Raw genomic sequence first — 20,867 nt, 5'->3', positions numbered from 1 at the left:
ACTGTTGGGGATTTATTCAAAATTGAAGGCATACTGAACCAGCATGGCTACCACAGCATCTTGCAGCGGCATGCTATTCCATCCGGTTTTCGTTTAGTTGGACCATCATTTATTTTTCAACAGGACAATGACCCCAAAAACACCCCCAGGCTGTGTAAGGGCTATTTGACCAAGAAGGAGAGTGATGGGGTGCTACGCCAGATGACCTGGCCTGCACAGTCACCAGACCTGAACCCAATCGAGATGGTTTGGGGTGAGCTGGACCGCAGAGTGAAGGCAAAAGGGCCAACAAGTGCTAAGCATCTCTGGGAACTCCTTCAAGATTGTTGGAAGACCATTTCCGTTGACTACCTCTTGAAGTTCATCAAGAGAATGCCAAGAGTGTGCAAAGCAGTCATCAAAGCATAAGGTGGCTACTTTGAAGATCCTAGAATACAAGACATATTTTCAGTTGTTTCACACTTTTTTGTTAAGTATATAATTCCACATGTGTTAATTCATAGTTTTGATGCCTTCAGTGTGAATGTACAATTTTCATAGTCATGAAAATACAGAAAAATCTTTAAATGAGAAGGTGTGTCCAAACTTTTGGTCTGTACTGTATATGATAAGTTCTCTAAAGCACGTTACAAAGTTGCAAACTTTATTCTTTTAGGACAGGGCACCGACCATTGGAGATTGTGGTGCACTATGATCTACTTTCTAGTTATTTTACTTTATTATAATTTTATTTATTAATTTTATTTTATATTATTTATTTTATTTATTTTTCTACTGGATTTCTACTTAAGTTTAGCTGGTGCATCAATGGTTGGCAGGTTTCACGTCGCCATATGTTCTGCTTCATTACACATTTTACTCCAGACTTTAAACACATTTCTGAGAAATAGAAATTACAGAAGAGAATCCTCCAGGAGCCGCTTGAAGTTCGTCACTTCTTCCATTATTCATCCTCCTTTAGGCATCTAAACCTTCCCTGCGGCAGCGATCCGCTGGGTCATAGCCTGAGCACGGTCCTGTGACTATACCACCACTTTACAGCAAGGCGCAGATCAAACCCCCAGCTATAGAGGGCGCTCATCTGTGTCCATTATAAATCATAAAGACTTGGAGCGTCCAATGATCTTTTTTCTATCTCAGTATTCCTGTCTCTGTACATTACCGTGTCGCCTTACCTGCAGTAATGTGGCAGCTGCAGGGAAGACATTGGGATACGGATCAGGTCCTGTACACAGAAAAGTTTATAAGTGCAATTAATGCAGGGATGTCAAACTCAAACACACACAGGGCCAAAATTAAAAGCTTGGACAATGTTGCGGCCAACCTTGATATTTAAAAAAATGTCTACAATTGAGGAAGTTTTTCCTTATAATCAAATATAACGATGAACTATTTCATATGGAAACAAACTGAAAGGGGTTGTCCCATGAACAAAGTACATTTTAATTAATAGATCTTAGAATAAAATGAGCACAATCACAAATGGGGCATACAGGAATAATATAATGTTATGTAAAAGCTGTAAAAAGCATATGGCCCAATGGCCTAATTTAAATATATAATAACAAATGATAAAAAAAAACTTGAATTAATAAATAATAGAGATAATCAAATATGATGCCAACAGAAGTGCCCCGTAAACACAGTATGATACCCCCACAGTGAATTCCTCCACAGTACAATCCACAAGCACGGTATGATGACCGTACTGTACCCCCCAGCAAAGTAGGGTGACCCCCAACACAGTATAATGCCCCAATGATGATCCCCACACAGACCTCCACACATAGTCCTCCATACAGAATAATCGGCCCCACATAGTCCTCCATACAGAATAATCGGCCCCACATAGTCTTCCATACAGAATAATGGCCCCACATAGTCCTCCATACAGAATAATACCCCCACATAGTCCTCCATACAGAATAATGGCCCCACAAAGTCTTCCATACAGTGTAATGGGCCCTACATAGTCCTTCATACAGAATAATGGCCCCACATAGTCCTCCATACAGTATAATGGGCCCTACATAGTCCTCCATACAGTATAATGGGCCCTACATAGTCCTCCATACAGAATAATGGGCCCCACATAGTCCTCCATACAGAATAATGGGCCCCACATAGTCCTCCATACAGAATAATGGACCCCACATAGTCCTCCATACAGTATAATGGGCCCCACATAGTCCTCCATACAGAATAATGGGCCCCAGATAGTCCTCCATACAGAATAATGGGTCACACATATTCATCCATACAGAATAATGGCCCTCACATAGTCCTCCATACAGTACAATGGGCACCACATAGTCCTCCATACAGAATATTGGCCCCACACAGTCCTCCACAGTATAATGGCCCCACATAGTCCTCTATACAGAATAATGGGCCCCACATAGTCCTCCATACAGTATAATGGGCATCACATAGTCCTCCATACAGAATAATGGCCCCACATAGTCCTCCATACAGAATAATGGGCCTCACATAGTCCTCCATACAGAATAATGGCCCCACATAGTCCCTGGCGTTGCAGACCAAATATAATCACCCTGAGGGCCAGAGTTTGACATGTGTGAATTTATACAGTAACTGATTCACAGTGCTGCCAAGATACCTCCGCTCTAAGGGTATGTGAACACTGAGTCTTTTAGACGACGGTGTACCCGCATCATTTTCGCTATAGGAAGATAGGAAAACGGTGGAGATGTTTTTTTTCTGATGTGTTTTCTGTGATGTCTTTTGTGTCAGGTTTTTTAGTTTTGGAAGAATGAACCGGTCATTTTTTTTAGCTGCTTAAAAGCTTTCGAAGCCTGAATAGGTTAAAAGAAGTGATAAAAGACGGAACACATGCACAGCACAGATTTTTTATATTGCTGTGCACATGTTCGTACTTTTTAGTGAATTGTCAGGTGGGTTCAGGGCCGAATCTGCCTGAAAATGACGCACATATCCTAAAGGTCAGTGGCCAACTTAACCCTCTCCGATGATTTCCCCCCCTTTGAAAGTCACCTTTCGCACACTGACGTTCATACTAGATCACCCTCCATGATGGCTACAGGAGGAGGTGGATTTATTTCAGCCCGGTGTCGGCTGCGTTTGTTGGGGCAATCTCTTCACACTCGGGGCACTCTCTTTTCCAGATTACTGAGCGTTCCTTCTGTCTGACCGCTCCGGATACCTAATATAGTCACAATGAAGCGGCTGATTCCCAGCACGACACTAAATGCTGAAATGTGAAACAAGAGAAAGAGGAAAAAAAATCCCGCGTGTCTGGCAGCGAGCTCCGAAAAGTGGAATTCGGAGAGAACAATGTTTCCTCGTTTATGTGAACTATTATTAGTCTGTCCTTTATGGAGATTTAAGTGGGGGGGGGGGGGTAAAATTAGCAGATAATTGAAATCACCAAGTAACAGGGTAAACAGAGCGATCAGGGAGAAGCCATCATCCCTAATAAAAAGGAGCGGGTGATGACCACCACTCGTATGGAACATCATACATACTGGAGATGGGGAAGAGACAGGGGTGGGATACAATCGGCTCTTATGGTCCACGTCTTAAAATGATGGTCATTTTGGAGAATCGGGAGGAGAATGCCCACACATTCCCCTTTTTCTGAAATGAACTGTATCTGCGTTCTTAGGATGCGGATGCTTTGGGGGGCACGGGAAGTGTCACGCAAGGTGATGGAAGGAACAAGTGTACAACAATGGGAAGAGGGGGAAGGGAAACTAACAAGTAGGGAAAGGGGGAGTGGAGACCCCTAGGCAGTCTAATATCACCCTGACTACCCTATCGTCACTATATAGGTTCCACACCTATCGCCGAGCAGGAAACCTAATCCCTGAATGCCCATAGAGCTTGGCCTCAGGTAGGGAGAGGACGGGGTGAACACTAGTCAGGCCGCACTGTAACTAAAGACAAACAGGTAAACAAACAAAGAGGATACACTTAGCTTGAGAAGATACCAGAGAGATAACACCAACAGTCATCCAAGGGAAGAGAAGAAACTAGCCGACTACTAGTGCTCCATGTATGGACAGAGGAACATAGAACTATCACCGGTGACTCTCTGGAGACACTGAGAGTTTTTAACTACCAAGCAAGGGTGTGTCAATTTAGCAGTAGAAGATGGAGGTCGCTCCTGGGTCCTAAAGGAAGAAGGATATCACTACACCGTAGAATGTAAGTCCGCAAGGGCAGGGTCCTCTTCCCTCTGTACCAGTCTATCATTGTTAGTTTGTTTACTGTTAGTGATATCTGTATTTGATATGTAACCCCTTCTTATGTACAGCACCATGGAATCAATGGCGCTATATAAATAAATAATAATAATAATAACACTACAGAGATGAGAGGATTAAGAAGGCGTCTGCAATGCCAAGCGCAGTGACCTTCTACAGCTGGATCCAGAACGACTGTCTGTCACACTTGATACATCTGTGACAGGAAGCCTTTGTAATGCAGTTGTTGCGATGGTATCTCCAAGACAATGTGAGAGCGTTTGTTAGAACCCTCCTGTTAGTTTTTTTCTATTTTGTGGTCACGTGACCTGCTGCCTATTTATTCCAGCTCCACCCTTCTGGCTTTGCTGGACTTCAGTGTTACTTTGACTCTTTATCTAGCCAGGTGCTTTGTACCTATCTCTATAGTTTGCCTGGTCCTTGGACCTCTAAGTATTTCTGTCTGTTTGTCTTTTTGCTCCGCTACAACTTCTGCTAGGAGGTGTCCAATTTTGTCCCAGTCCTTAGTTCTTTTAGGGACCCCTCCCTTACATCTATAGGTCTGCGTTCAGACTAGCTGAGGACGAAGGCGGGTCTGTTCACAAAGAACAGGTTGCCCGCTGCATCGTAGGGAATCAGCTTAGTCTTATTGTAGGGACAGTTTTCCTATCTTTCCTTAGTTCTTGTAGCAGATCAAAACAGTAAGTCCAGCCCAAAATAAAATTAAAAAAAAAAAAAATCCTAAGGAACGAGATCCGGAGATCAGCATGGTGTCTGTTCAGGAATTGGCTCAACGCCTACCGGGATTGTCTCTTGAGGTGGCCGAGCTCCAGCAACACGTGAGTAGCTGTCCTGGAACGCATTTGGTTGAACCGAAGGTAGGACTGCCTGATTTTTTTTTATGGTAAACAACAAGATTTTTTTTCCTTTAAAAATGCTTGTTTATTATATTTTCGTTTGAGACCCAGGTCCTCTGGGAATGAATCACAGCGCATTGGGTTTATCATGTCACTTTTGCGCAAGGAACCACAGGGATGGGCCTTTTCTCTCTAACCTAATGATCCGTGTTTTAGATCAGTGGAAGATTTTTTTTCTGCTATGGGGTTGTTGTATGACGATCCTGATCGAGTCTCTTCTGCTGAGACACAACTGAGACGTTTAAAGCAGGGGTCAGGTGATGTTGAAAATTATTGTACACACTTCAGAAGGTGGTCTTCTGAAGTGAGATGGAATGATTCGGCGTTAAAATGTTTGTTTCTTGCTGGTCTAAGTGAAAGGGTTAAGGATCTGCTGATTGCTTTCCCTGCACCTGGAAACTTGCAAGAAGCCATGCAATTAGCTATACGGGTGGACAGGAGACTGCGTGCCAGGGTTAATGAGGAGAAAACTCCTGCTATGGCAGCTCCTAGTCATCAGAGGGTCTGCTCGGACGACGGAGAACCGATGGAGATTGGGGCGATGTCACTCCGCTCTCAGGAAAAATACCGCAGGTTTTCCAAGGGATTGTGTTTTTATTGTGGTAAATCTGACCATTTTGTTAAGAACTGTGAGCTTCTGTTAAACAAAGATAAAAAAAAGGTCAGTTACGCCCGTATTGCTTGTTTAAACTCTAAGGGAGTATTTCCTTCAGGGAGTACCTCATTGCAGGAGGAGTTGATTGAATTTCAGGTATTTGTGGATTGTGGTTCTACACTGAATGTGATTGATAAGGGATTTTTGGAAAAACTTAAATTGGAACCTAAACCTTTGTCATCTCCTATTTCTGTGGTTGCTGTTGATAACACTCCTTTGGAATGTGTTACTCACAAGGTTTTTGAATTTCCCCTCACTATTAATGGTATTCACCAAGAGAATTTGGATTTAGTGGTATTAAATAATTTACCTTCTCCAGTAGTGTTAGGTTTGCCTTGGTTAAAACTGCACAATCCTTTACTGGACTGGTCTACTAATGAGATTAAATCTTGGAGTCCTAAATGTTATGATAAATGTTGTAACGGTCGCATTGCTGCTGTGGAAAGAGGGTAATTACCTGTACCTATTCAGGATTTTTGGAAGTTTTTTTCAGAGGAGGAGTCGCAAATTCTACCTCCTCATAGGGACTATGATTGCACCATTGAGTTTGTTCCTGGAGCTACTCTTCCCAAGAGTCGCTTATTTAATCTTACTATCCCTGAAAGAAAAGCCTTGGAGGAATACATACAGACGAGCTTGGCCGCGGGTCACATTAGACCTTCTAAGTGACCTGTGGCTGTTGGATTTTTTTTGCAAAAAAAAAAGACGTCGGTTTACGTCCATGTCTGGACTTTCGCGAAATTAATAAAATTACCATACGCAATTCCTACCCACTACCGTTAATTCCTGACTTGTTTAACCAGTTAGTGGGGGCCAAGTGGTTCTCTAAAATTGATCTCCGGGGGGCATACAATTTGTTGCGAATGAAGGAGGGTGATGAATGTAAGACTGCTTTTAACACTCCTGTGGGTCATTTTGAGAATCTGGTTATGCCTTTTGGTCTTACCAATGCATCAGCGTTTTTTCAGAACCTTATTAATGACATCCTGAGACCTTTGATTGGTAAGAATGTGGTGGTGTATTTGGATGACATTTTGATTTATTCGCCAGATCTGGAGTCTCATTGGCAGAGCGTACATGAGGTATTGCAGTTATTAAGTGATAATTCACTCTTTGCTAAGCTGGAGAAATGCGAGTTCGCTGTGCAGAGAATTAGTTTTTTGGGCTACATTATCTCCAGCGAGGGCTTTGAGATGGACCCGGTGAAGGTTCAGGCGGTGCAGGAATGGCCTAGGCCTATTGGTTTAAAATCGTTCATTAAGAATTTTTCTATAATTGTTAAGCCGCTGACCGATCTCACCAGCAAAGGTGCGAATACGGCCCAGTGGACTACTGAGGCCATTGAAGCTTTTGTGTATCTCAATGAGAGGTTCAGTTCTGCCCCCATCCTTATGCAGCCTGATGAGACCAAGCCTTTTTTGGTTGAGGTTGATGCTTCTTCGGTGGCGGTCGGTGCGGTTTTGTCTCAGGAGAACAAGGATGGGGTTCATCCCTGTGCTTTTTTTTCGAAAAAATTTTCTGAAACCGAACTTAATTACGATGTTGGTAATTGGGAATTGCTGGCTATCAAACTCGCATTTGAACATTGGCATCATTTCTTGGAAGGTGTTAAATTTCCCATTCAGGTTTTCACTGATCATAAGAATCTGATCTATCTAGATGCTGCCAAGCGCTTGAATGCCCGTCAGGCTAGGTGGGCACTTTTTTTTTTGCGGTTTAATTTTTCTGTTACTTACATCCCGGGTACTAAGAATGTTAAAGCTGATGCTTTATCTCGCAGCTTTTCTCCCATGGTTGGTACCGAGGAGGAGGAGAGCATTTTACAAGAAGGAGTTGTGATAGCAGCATTGGACTCCGTTTTGGAAGATGGGACTCAGGAGGATGCCCCATCTAACACTCCCCATGGGAGGTTGTTTGTACCTAGAACCTTTAGGACAGAGTTGTTTGTGGAGTATCATGAGTCTCGGTTGGCAGGTCATCCAGGAATTTCTGAGACTAAGACTGGTAGGTCGCAGTTTTTGGTGGCCTGGGTGGCAGAAGGAAATCATTAAATGGGTGCGTCAATGTACGGTGTGTGCTAGATCAAAGGCTTCACATGCTCCTGCTGCGGGGTTGCTTTGCTCTCTGGAGGTTCCTAGTGCACCTTGGACGCATCTTGCAATGGATTTTATTACTGACCTTCCTGTGTCCGAGGGTTTCACTGTCATCTGGGTGGTCGTGGACCGATTTAGCAAGATGTGTCACTTGGTTCCTTTCATTAAACTACCCTGCACTAAGACACTCGCTAAGGCCTTTGTCAAGGAAATTGTCAGACTCCATGGCGTTCCCACCGACATTGTTTCTGATAGGGGACCTCAGCTTGTGGCTCGTTTTTGGCGTGCTTTTTGTGACAGGTTGGGAGTCCATTTGTCATTTTCGTCTGGGTACCATCCTGAGTCTAATGGACAGACAGAAAGAAAGAACCAGGATGTTGAGCAGTTTTTGCGTTGTTTTGTGGCAGACAATCAAGAGGGGTGGTCTGAGTTTCTGCCACTTGCTGAATTTGCTCTTAACAACCATACATCCTCCTCTGCTGGGTGTTCTCTGTTTTTTTGTTGTACTGGGAGACATCCGTCGTTTAGTTCGTTCTCCAAATTGGTGTCGGCTGTGCCGGAGGAGGAGAATTTTTCCGGTGATTTGGAGAAAGTTTGGACTGATGTACGTTGTAACCTTCAAGAGGCTAACAAAAAGTCTAAGAAGTATTTTAACAGGAAACGTCAAGAGGTTTTGTTTACGGTTGGTGACATGGTTTGGTTGTCCTCAAAGAATCTGCGGTTGAGGATTCCTTCTAAGAAATTGGGTCCGAAGTTTGTGGGACCATTTAAGGTGCTTCAGGTGGTTAACCAGTCTGCTGTTAGGTTGGAGGTTCCCTCCTCCTGGAAGATTAATCCAGTGTTTCACGTTTCCTTGTTGAAAAAAGCTGATGTATCGGATAGGGATGCCACTGTCACAGTTCCTCCGGTGGTGGAAGACGGTGAATATGAAATTTCTCGTATCCTGAATTCCAGAAGGCATAGAGGGAGATTGCAGTATCTCGTCGCTTGGAAAGGTTTCGGTCCCGAGGATAACTCCTGGGTAAGGGCAGATGATGTCTCTGCTCCTAGACTTATCAGAGCATTTCACAGGAGGTTTCCTGATAGGCCTGGGCCTGGAGGATCCGGAGGATCCTCATAGAAGAGGGGGTACTGTTAGAACCCTCCTGTTAGTTTTTTTCTATTTTGTGGTCACGTGACCTGCTGCCTATTTATTCCAGCTCCTCCCTTCTGGCTTTGCTGGACTTCAGTGTTACTTTGACTCTTTATCTAGCCAGGTGCTTTGTACCTATCTCTATAGTTTGCTTGGTCCTTGGACCTCTAAGTATTTCTGTCTGTTTGCCTTTTTGCTCCGCTACAACTTCTGCTAGGAGGTGTCCAATTTTGTCCCAGTCCTTAGTACTTTTAGGGACCCCTCCCTTATATCTATAGGTCTGCGTTCAGACTCGCTGAGGACGAAGGCGGGTCTGTTCACAAGGAACAGGTTGCCCGCTGCATCGTAGGGAATCAGCTTAGTCCTATTGTAGGGACAGTTTTCCTATCTTTCCTTAGTTCTTGTAGCAGATCATAACAGCGTTAGCCCGTGAGTATTCCTTACTAGGGGCGCAGTATGATGCATAGATTACTCAGGGGGTACAGTGTATGTGGCACAATTTTTAAACAGGGGAAACTATGTGGGTGAATGTGCTGCAAAAGCAAGAAGTCATCTTGGTGGCAAACTTTGCAGACCAGACTCGAAGCCAGGAGAACTTGCTTCCAAGACAGTGGCAAGAAAGGGTCCTAGCATTTACCAATAATCGTGCCAGCCAGACACAGTGCCCAGAACTGTTCACGCCATCCATAGTGCCCCATAATGGGGTAAACCAGTCAGGGACATCAGAAGAACTCTTGGGGCCCAATAGCAAGTCAGGAATGGGCCCCTGCCTTGTATTGCAAAAAGTAGCAAATTTACTTATACTTGGTGCATCAACCAAAGGCTGTAAAGTGCCCAGTATGAGATCAGCTGCTCAGCGGAGAACCCAGATAGAGTGGCACAGCGGGTGGCTACCCTTCTAGTTCCTGTGCCAATCCAAAACCGCTGACTATAGGACCCCAGACTTTAGCCTGGATATTTCCCAACAATTCATGAGCATTTGATAGCTTTTTGTACCTGGTGCTGCCGGAAAGGTGAAGGAGTTGCTCCGGGATGGCACTGGAGACACTTTGGGGCTCGGTGATGGGGAAGAGACTGCATAGGAAAAGATAAAAGAAAGTCTTGTTATAGTGGTGTTGCCCAAGAATAAAGTATATTATAAAGATGGATAACATGTTACTGTGCAAGGAGGACAAAAAACAACCCCTTATTACACAAAGCACCTGTGGGCGAGTCGGAGAGGCTGCATCTCGAGCGTCGTCCCCGTCGGGTTAGGAATTTCTCGCTGACTTTTTTGGCCTCTTCCAATAACTGCAGGTTTTTCCTCTTGTCCTCCTCTGTCATCCTAAGGTCGGGGAGACTGCCGTGGACCAGATCAATCACATGGCCATTGTTATCTGAAGGAGAAAAGTGGTGTGAGCTGATGGAGTAGACTTTAGTGCTACCATCTGTTTACAGGGACACAAAGCAGAACATAACACGATATCTCAAGATATAGGCTGCGTTGGTCATTTTTTTTTGTCATATATGTAAAGTGCTGCATGAGTGAGTTAGAGTAAGGAAAAATAATGTATCCAATGATGGCTTCTTCTTTGTCAGTCCTAATTTGTTTTATAACTTTCTTTCCGTCGCTCCTGATTTATTCCATTCTATTAAAAAAAAAAAAATATATATATATATATATATATATATATATCTTTCAAGACCAGATTATTAGAAAAGGTGCAGTAGGTGCTGATGGCGGATTTCGGTGGCTGACAGGTGGAAGTGGCTTCTTTTTTTTCAGAATTTTTACAATTTTTGCATTACATAAAAATGCATTAAAATTTTGCTTTTCTGTGATTATTATTTGCAAACATTGTTAAATGCATTTTACAACACCATTGATAAATCCATGATCCACGGCATGGACAACTTCTGCTCTTGTCACAATGCAATATGTTGGAAACCACTTTGGGCAACTTTGGACCACCTTATCCCGAAACGGACGCCTTGTGTGGACCACCCAAAGTTACAGAGAAGAAACACTTGACCCTTGGCATGAATTGTATCCAAGGAAGAATGACCTCAATAGGCTTTGAACGCAGGACGCCCTCCGCTTCCCTCCTCTGCTCCTGGCACTTCTGCCGTTGTCACACCGTGATGTTTTGGAGACCGCTCTAGTAAACATTGTGAAGTGTTCCTCTCCTGCGGCGGGTGGCATGTCTTGGCAGTCTATGTGCATATTTTGAAGTATTTACCATCAAGATGGAAACCCACCCTTGAGGTGTCTGCCAAGATGTAATGACCACACGTATGCCTGGCCATCCATTATTACTAAGACATCATTAATTGATGGGTGAGGGGCAAAGTTCAAGTTTAAGTTAGAGATGGTAAGAATGGTTTCTTTTTTTTTGAGTACTAATCTCCGTGTTTTTGCACCTAAGACATGTAATCTCTCTTATCCCCCAGAAGATCACTAAAGTAAGAGGACCACCATAATCCACCCCCTACAGAGTCGTGGGCGATCTTACCGACAGATATCAAGGAGTTTGCCGAAGAGATGGATGATCTGGCCTGGCGACTGGATCTGAAGGACGGGCTGTGAGGTCTGCATGAGAAATTCAAAAGATCTGGTAATGTAATGCAATATATGTAAACGATAATTAATAAAATAAATACAAAAAAAAGATACATTAATGAGAACAAGTCAACCATTGTCTTGGGATATGATCAGAACAGTAACAGCTGCTTACCGGCTTCTTTCAAGACAGTTTTCCTCTATAGAATTTCCTGGTTCTGGTAGAATTATAGATGGTGGGACGAAGGCTCTGCCGCCGGACGCTGCATCCTGAGAAGAAGCACAAGATGCAATATATAACTTATAGAAGGCAGCTAAAATGCTATCAATGACTAACTGCTTGATATAGCATTCTATATTATATATGCCAGTGGTGTACACAGACAGAAAAGGCCCCTGTGCAAGAACAGTATAGAGCTTTATAGGCCAGTATAGTCCAATAACTCTCATCATAATGCAGAATTCCACCTACTTTGGAGGTAGAAAAGGGCCCCCTGACCTCTTGGGCCCCAGTGCAGCTGCACAGGTTGCACCAATGATATGTCCGCCCCTGATATATACGCTGCACAGTACCGCTTCTCCTGTCCTGTATATATACACTGCACAGTACCACTTCTCCTGTCCTGTATATATATACTGCACAGTACCACTTCTCCTGTCCTGTATATATACACTGCACAGTACCACTTCTCCTGTCCTGTATATATACACTGCACAGAACCACTTCTCCTGTCCTGTATATATATACTGCACAGTACCACTTCTCCTGTCCTGTATATATACACTGCACAGTACCACTTCTCCTGTCCTGTATATATACACTGCACAGTACCACTTCTCCTGTCCTGTATATATACACTGCACAGAACCACTTCTCCTGTCCTGTGTATATATACTGCACAGTACCACTTCTCCTGTCCTGTATACAGTGGTGGCCAAAAGTATTGGCACCCCTGCAATTCTGTCAGATAATACTCAGTTTCTTCCTGAAAATGATTGCAATCACAAATTCTTTGGTATTATCTTCATTTAATTTGTCTTCAATGAAAAAACACAACAAGAATTGTCCTAAAGCCAAATTGGACTACAATTCCACACCAAACCTAAAAAAGGGGGTGGACAAAAGTATTGGCACTGTTTGAAAAATCATGTGATGCTTCTCTAATTCGTGTAATTAACAGCACCTGTAACTTACCTGTGGCACCTAACAGGTGTTGGCAATAACTAAATCACACTTGCAGCCAGTTAACATGGATTAAAGTTGACTCAACCTCTGTCCTGTGTCCTTGTGTGTACCACATTGAGCATGGAGAAAAGAAAGAAGACCAAAGAACTGTCTGAGGACTTGAGAAACCAAATTGTGAGGAAGCATGAGCAATCTCAAGGCTACAAGTCCATCTCCAAAGACCTGAATGTTCCTGTGTCTTCCGTGTGCAGTGTCATCAAGAAGTTTAACCGGTTCCCGACCGCCCACTGTAGATAAACGTCGGCGCTTGCCGGGCTCTGTGCAGTGCCGACGTTTAAAAACGGTGGGTGGTCTCGCAGTGCTCAGGACCCCCAGGGTCCTGCAAGCACTGCGATTCCGGTGCAGAGCGTTAGCTCTGACAGGGTACATCATCGGGACCTGATTAGATCAGGTCCCAGTGATGTTAACCCTTTGCTGTCTTCTATATGCTGTGATCTATAGTGATCGCGGCATATAGGAGACAGCAGGAAGAGAGGGGGTCGTCTTACTTCCCTCCGAAGACCTCCGTTTCGTTTGAGGACCTGGGGTTGCTATGGCAGCTGGAGGTCACATGACCGCCTCCAGCTCTGCCATATATGGTGTCCTTCCTGTCTGACTTCAGCCTGTATGTAGCTGAAGTCAGACAGGAGACTCTGACTGAAACAGTCAGTGAAGATCTCATATAATGTAATATATGTGTATTACATTACATGAGATCAGTGATCAGAAAAATAAAAATTAATGTACCATATAGGGACTAAGTAAAAATGTAAAAAAAAGTAAAAAAAAAGTTTTTAAACTATTAAAAAAAAAAATCACAAAATAAATAAAAATAAATAAATAAAATATTAAACCAATAAATCCGTAAATTATTACAAAACCAAAAAAAGTACACATATTTGGTATCGCCGCGTCCGAAACAACCCGAGCTATAAAACTGTCACACTAATTAACTCCTTCTGTGCACACCGTAATAAAAATAAATAAAAAACGGAGCAAAAAAATATGCTTTTTCATCATATCGCCAAACAAAAAGTGGAAAAAAATGCGATCAAAAAGCAGAATAGAAATAAAAATGGTACCACTGAAAACGTCATCTTGTTCCGCAAAAAAAAGCCGCCATACAGCTCCATCAGCCAAAAAATAAAAAAGTTATAGCGCTCAGAATAAAGCAATGCAAAAAAAATATTTTTTTTTCTATAAAATTGTTTTATTGTGTAAAAGCGCCAAAACATAAAAAAAATACAGTAAGTGTAGTATCGCTGTAAACGTACTGACCCGAAGAATAACGCTGCCTGATCACTTTTACCACACGCAGAACGGCATAAAAAAAAACTCAAAAAACAATTCCTGAAGTGTTTGTTTTTGTTAACTTTACCTCCCAAAAAACGGAATAGAAAGCGATCAAAAAATGTCACGTGCCCAAAAATGGTTCCAATAAAAATTTCAACTCGTCCCGCAAAAAACAAGCCGTCACATGACTCTATCGGCCGAAATATGGAAAAATTATAGCTCTCAAAATATGGTGATGCAAAAACTAGATTTTGCAAAAAAAGCGTATTTTAGTGTGTGACAGCTGTCAGTCATAAAAACCCGATATAAATCTGGTATCTCTGTAATCGCACCGACCCGAAGAATAAAGTAATCTAATCAGTTATATCACACTAGGAACGACATAAAAAATAAATAAAACAAATATTATTCACCTGCTACTGATTTGTTTATTATGTCTCCCAAAGATCCCAGTAAGGCTCTGCTCACATTTATCCTGTGCTCTGCGCTGAGCACTTACACCAGAGTTTCCGTGTAAATCTCTGAAATACGTGATTCAGCCAGAACCCATGATGGAAGATTCCCTGTAATGAGGCAGATATAGGCCACTGTGGATGCCGTCTAGCCTGGGATCCCACGGTGTCATTTGTTTTAGGCGTGCATAAAAGTGCGGTTGGCCACAGTTTTGTGCACTTCTGAAAAAAAGGACACCACTAAACAGAGGCCAGACGGAGTCCAGAGTAACTCTGCTGCCTCATTACAATGAATGGATCCTGCAGGGGTTTCATCTGAATTACATCACTTGGAAAATTAGATGGAAACCCCGATGTAAGTGCTCAGCCTAGAGCGCCGGATAAATGTTACGTAAAATGTTCCCAATAAAAGCTTCAACTCAGTCCTCAAAAAAAGCTAGTCCCCACTCAGGTCCATCATCTGTTAAAAATATAAGGGACTTCCAAGTTACTGGTAGCAGAAAGGCTCTGGAAAAGCGAAATGGCCCTTGCCCCCCAAAAGAAATTCAGAAAATTTTGTGCTCCCAAATCCAAATGCCTATTCTACAATAATTTGTTCTCCAATTGTCAAATAGCGCTCCTTCCCCCTCAAATCTCACCGTATGGCTAAGTGGTACGATACAGCCACATATGGGGTATTGACACTTTTAGAAGAAATTGTGTGACACATTTCGGCACCATTTTTACCCATTGCCCTGTGTGAAAATGTAAAATCTGAGGGTAAAACATTTTTTTGTGGTAAAAATATAATTATGCTTTTTTCACTGCCCAATGGTATAAATTTAAAAATTAAAAAATACTCACTACTTCCCTAGATGAATTCCTTGAGAGGTGTAGTTTACAAAATGGGGTCACTTGTGGGGGTTTCTGCTGTTTTGGCATGTCAGCGACTCTTCAAATGTGACATGGTGTCTGCTGCCTATCCCAGCCAACATAGCGCTTCTTTCTCTTCCGAACCCTGCCGTACACCAAAGCAGTGGTTTTCCCCCACATATGGGGTATCGGCGTACTCAGGAGAAATTGTACAACAAATTTCATGGTGCAATTTATCCTGTTACCCTTATGATAATGCAAAATTAGGGAATGAAAAACATTTTTTATGGGAAAAATGTGAAAATTTTATTTTTACGGCTCAATATTATAAACTTCTGTGAAGCAGCTGGGGGTGCAAGGTGCTCACCACACATCTAGATAAGTTCCCTAAGGGGTATAGTTTCCAAAATGGTGGCACTTGTGGGGGGTTTCCACTGTTTAGGCACATTAGGGGCTCCCCAAATGCAACATGGCATCTGCTAATTATTCAAACAAATTTTACATTCAAAAAGTCAAATGGCGTTCCTTCCCTTTCAAACCCTGCCATGTGCCCAAACAGTAATTTGCCTCCACATATGGGGTATCAGCGTGTTCAGGAGAAATTGCATAACAAATTTCATGGTGCAATTTATCCTATTACCCTCATGATAATGCAAAATTAAGGGATGAAAAACGGTTTTGTGGGAAAAATGTGAAAATTTTATTTTTACAGCTCTATATTATAAACTTCTGTGAAGCACCTTGGGGTTCAAGGTGCTCACCACACATCTAGATAAGTTCCCTAAGGGGTCTAGTTTCCAAAATGGTGTCACTTATGGGGGGTTTCCACTGTTTAGGCACATCAGGAGCTCTCCAAACGCAACATGGCGTCCGCTAATTATTCAGACAAATTTTACATTCAAAAAGTCTAATGGTGCTCCTTCCCTTCCGAACCCTGCCGTGCGCCCAAACAGTGGTTTTCCCTCACATATGGGGTATCAGCACGCTCAAGAGAAATTGCACAAAAAAATTTGGGGTCCATTTTTTCATGTTACCCCTGTGAAAATAAAAAAATTGGGTCTAAAGTAACATTTTTGTGAAAAAAGTTAAATGTTAATTTTTTTCTTCCACATTCCAAAAATTCCTGTGAAGCACCTGAAGGGTTAATAAAGTTCTTGAATGTGGTTTTGAGCACCTTGAGGGGTGCAGTTTTTAGAATGGTGTCACTTTTGGGTATTTTCTGTCATAAAGACCCCTCAAAGTGACTTCAAATATGATGTGGTCCCTAAAAAAATGTTTTTGTAAATTTTGTTGGAAAAATGAGAAATCGCTGGTCAACTTTTAACCCTTATAGCTTCCTAACAAAAAAAAATTTGGGTTCCAAAATTGTGCTGATGTAAAGTAGACATGTGGGAAATGTTATTTATTAACTATTTTGTGTGACATATCTCTCTGATTTAAGGGCATGAAAATTCAAAGTTTGAAAATTGCAAAATTTTCAAAATTTTCGCCAAATTTCCGATTTTTTCACAAATAAACGCAAGTGATATCGAAGAAATTTTACCACTATCATGAAGTACAATATGTCACGAAAAAACAATCTCAGAATCAGGGGAATACGTTGAAGCGTTCCAGGGTAATTACTTCATAAACTGGCAGTGGTCAGAATTGAAAAAATTGGCCTGGTCACGAAGGCAAAAACAGGCTCTGGCGCGAAGTGGTTAAAGCCCATGGCACTGTGGCTAACCTCCCTAGATGTGGACAGAGAAGAAAAATTGACGAGAGATTTCAACGCAAGATTGTGCGGATGGTGGATAAAGAACCTCGACTAACATCCAAACAAGTTCAAGCTGCCCTGCAGTCCGAGGGTACAACAGTGTCAACCCGTACTATCCGTCGGCGTCTGAATGAAAAGGGACTGTATGGTAGGATATCCAGGAAGACCCCACTTCTTACCCCGCGACATAAAAAAGCCAGGATGGAGTTTGCCAAAACTTACATGAGAAAGCCTAAAACGTTTTGGAAGAATGTTCTCTGGTCAGATGAGACAAAAGTAGAGCTTTTTGGCAAAAAGCATCAACATAGAGTGTACAGGAAAAAAAAAGAGACATTCAAAGAAAAGAACACGGTCCCTACAGTCAAACATGGCGGAAGTTCCCAGATCTTTTGGGGTTGCTTTGCTGCCTCTGGCACTGGACTGCTTGACCGTGTGCATGGCATTATGAAGTCTGAAGACTACCAACAAATTTTGCAGCATAATGTAGGGCCCAGTGTGAGAAAGCCGGGTCTCCCTCAGAGGTCATGGGTCTTCCAGCAGGACAATGACCCAAAACACACTTACAAAAGCACTATAAAATGGTTTTAGAGAAAGCACTTGAGACTTCTAAGGTGGCCAGCAATGAGTCCAGTCCTGAATCCCATAGAACACCTGTGGAGAGATCTCAAAATGGCAGTTTGGAGAAGGCACCCTTCAAATATCAGGGACCTGGAGCAGTTTGCCAAAGAAGAATGGTCTACAATTCCAGCAGAGCATTGTAAGAAACTCATTGATGGTTACCGGAAGCGGTTGTTCGCAGTTATTTTGGATAAAGGTTGTGCAACCAAGTATTAGGCTGAGGGTGCCAATACTTTTGTCTGGCCCATTTTTGGAGTTTTGTGTGAAATGATCAATGATTTGATTTTTGCTTCATTCTCTTTTGTGTTTTTTCCTTGCAAGCAAATTAAATGAAGATAATAAGACCAAAGAATTTGTGATTGCAATCATTTTCAGGAAGAAACTGAGTATTATCTGAAAGAATTGCAGGGGTGCCAATACTTTTGGCCACCACTGTATATACACTGCACAGTACTACTCCTGTCCTGTATATATACACTGCACAGTACCACTTCTCCAGTCCTGTATATATACACTGCACAGTACCACTCCTCCTGTCCTGTATATAATACACTGCACAGTACCACTTCTCCTGTCCTGTATATATACACTGCACAGTACCACTTCTCATGTCCTGTATATATACACTGCACAGTACCACTCCTCCTGTCCTGTATATATACACTGCACAGTACCACTTCTCCTGTCCTGTATATATAATACACTGCACGGTACCACTTCTCCTGTCCTGTATATATACACTGCACGGTACCACTCCTCCTGTCCTGTATATATACACTGCACGGTACCACTCCTCCTGTCCTGTATATATACACTGCACGGTACCATCCCTCCTGTCCTGTATATATACACTGCACAGTACCACATCTCCTGTCCTGTACATGTACACTGCACAGCACCACTCCTCCTGTCCTGTATATATACACTGCACATTACCACTTCTCCTGTCCTGTATATATACACTGCACAGTACCACATCTCCTGTCTTGTATATATACACTGCACAGTACCACTCCTCCTGTCCTGTATATATACACTGCACAGTACCACTCCTCCTGTCCTGTATATATATACTGCACAGTACCACTTCTCCTGTCCTGTATATATACACTGCACAGAACCACTTCTCCTGTTCTGTATATATACACTGCACAGTACCACTCCTCCTGTATATGCACTGCACTGTACCACTCCTCCTGTCCTGTATATACACTGCACAGTACCACTCCTCCTGTCCTGTATATACACTGCACAGTACCACTTCTCCTGTCCTGTATATATACACACTGCACAGTACCACTCCTCCTGTCCTGTATCTATACACTGCACAGTACTACTCCTGTCCTGTATATATACACTGCACAGTACCACTTCTCCAGTCCTGTATATATACACTGCACAGTACCACTCCTCCTGTCCTGTATATAATACACTGCACAGTACCACTTCTCCTGTCCTGTATATATACACTGCACAGTACCACTTCTCATGTCCTGTATATATACACTGCACAGTACCACTCCTCCTGTCCTGTATATATACACTGCACAGTACCACTTCTCCTGTCCTGTATATATAATACACTGCACGGTACCACTTCTCCTGTCCTGTATATATACACTGCACGGTACCACTCCTCCTGTCCTGTATATATACACTGCACGGTACCACTCCTCCTGTCCTGTATATATACACTGCACGGTACCATCCCTCCTGTCCTGTATATATACACTGCACAGTACCACATCTCCTGTCCTGTACATGTACACTGCACAGCACCACTCCTCCTGTCCTGTATATATACACTGCACATTACCACTTCTCCTGTCCTGTATATATACACTGCACAGTACCACATCTCCTGTCTTGTATATATACACTGCACAGTACCACTCCTCCTGTCCTGTATATATACACTGCACAGTACCACTCCTCCTGTCCTGTATATATATACTGCACAGTACCACTTCTCCTGTCCTGTATATATACACTGCACAGAACCACTTCTCCTGTTCTGTATATATACACTGCACAGTACCACTCCTCCTGTATATGCACTGCACTGTACCACTCCTCCTGTCCTGTATATACACTGCACAGTACCACTCCTCCTGTCCTGTATATACACTGCACAGTACCACTTCTCCTGTCCTGTACAGTCATGGCCAAAAGTATTGAGAATGACACCAAAATTATATTTTCACATGATCTGCTGGCCTCTGGTTTTTATTAGTGTTTGTCTGATGTTTATATCACATACAGAAATATAATTGCAATCATATTATGAGTACCAATAGGTTATATTGACAGTTAGAATGAGTTAATGCAGCAAGTCAATATTTGCAGTGTTGCCCCTTCTTCTTCAAGACCTCTGTAATTCTCCCTGGCATGCTCTCAATCAACTTTTGGACCAAATCCTGACTGATAGCAGTCCATTCTTGCATAATCAATGCTTGCATTTTGCCAGAATTTGTTGGTTTTTGTTTGTCCGCTCGTCTCTTGATGATTGACCACAAGTTCTCAATGGGATTAAGATCTGGGGAGTTTCCAGGCCATGGACCCAAAATCTCTATGTTTTGTTCCATGAGCCATTTAGTTATCACCTTTGCTTTATGGCAAGGTGCTCCATCATGCTGGAAAAGGCATTGTTGGACGCCAAACTGCTCTTGGACGGTTGGGAGAAGTTGCTCTTGGAGGACATTCTGGTACCATTCTTTATTCATGGCTGTGTTTTTAGGCAAGACTGTGAGTGAGCCGATTCCCTTGGCTGAGAAGCAACCCCACACATGAATGGTTTCAGGATGCTTTACAGTTGGCTTGAGACAAGACTGGTGGTAGCGCTCACCTCTTCTTCTCCGAATAAGCTGTTTTCCAGATGTACCAAGCAATCGAAAAGGGGATTCATCAGAGAAAATGACTTTGCCCCAGTCCTCAGCAGTCCACTCCCTTTACCTTTTGCAGAATATCAGTCGGTCCCTGATGTTTTTTCTGGAGAGAAGTGGCTTCTTTGCTGCCCTCCTTGAAACCAGCCCTTGCTCAAAGTGTCTCCGCCTCACAGTGCGTGCAGAAGCACTCACACCAGCCTGCTGCCATTCCTGAGCAAGCTCTG

The 20,867-nt window shown here is 42.8% G+C and overlaps 1 protein-coding gene across 5 annotated transcripts in view; it reads right to left on the bottom strand.

Annotated features, from left to right (window-relative positions):
• IRAG1 (inositol 1,4,5-triphosphate receptor associated 1) overlaps positions 1 to 20,867 on the bottom strand; it is a 154,875-nt gene that overhangs the window by 52,154 nt on the left and 81,854 nt on the right. For all 5 annotated transcript variants that reach the window (XM_073658300.1, XM_073658301.1, XM_073658303.1 and 2 more), the window contains 5 exons: positions 11,738 to 11,832; positions 11,516 to 11,592; positions 10,226 to 10,399; positions 10,020 to 10,097; positions 1,176 to 1,225 (listed from right to left, as the gene is read on the bottom strand). In XM_073658300.1, the coding sequence (XP_073514401.1) occupies positions 1,176 to 1,225; positions 10,020 to 10,097; positions 10,226 to 10,399; positions 11,516 to 11,592; positions 11,738 to 11,832 (474 nt within the window). The remainder of the gene's footprint in view (positions 1 to 1,175; positions 1,226 to 10,019; positions 10,098 to 10,225; positions 10,400 to 11,515; positions 11,593 to 11,737; positions 11,833 to 20,867) is intronic.

Source organism: Phyllobates terribilis, unplaced genomic scaffold (assembly GCF_046119375.1).
Source record: "Phyllobates terribilis strain yellow unplaced genomic scaffold, ASM4611937v1 Scaffold_13__5_contigs__length_258822181, whole genome shotgun sequence".
NCBI lineage: Eukaryota > Metazoa > Chordata > Amphibia > Anura > Dendrobatidae > Phyllobates > Phyllobates terribilis.
This window is presented reverse-complemented; position numbering and strand designations above follow the sequence as displayed.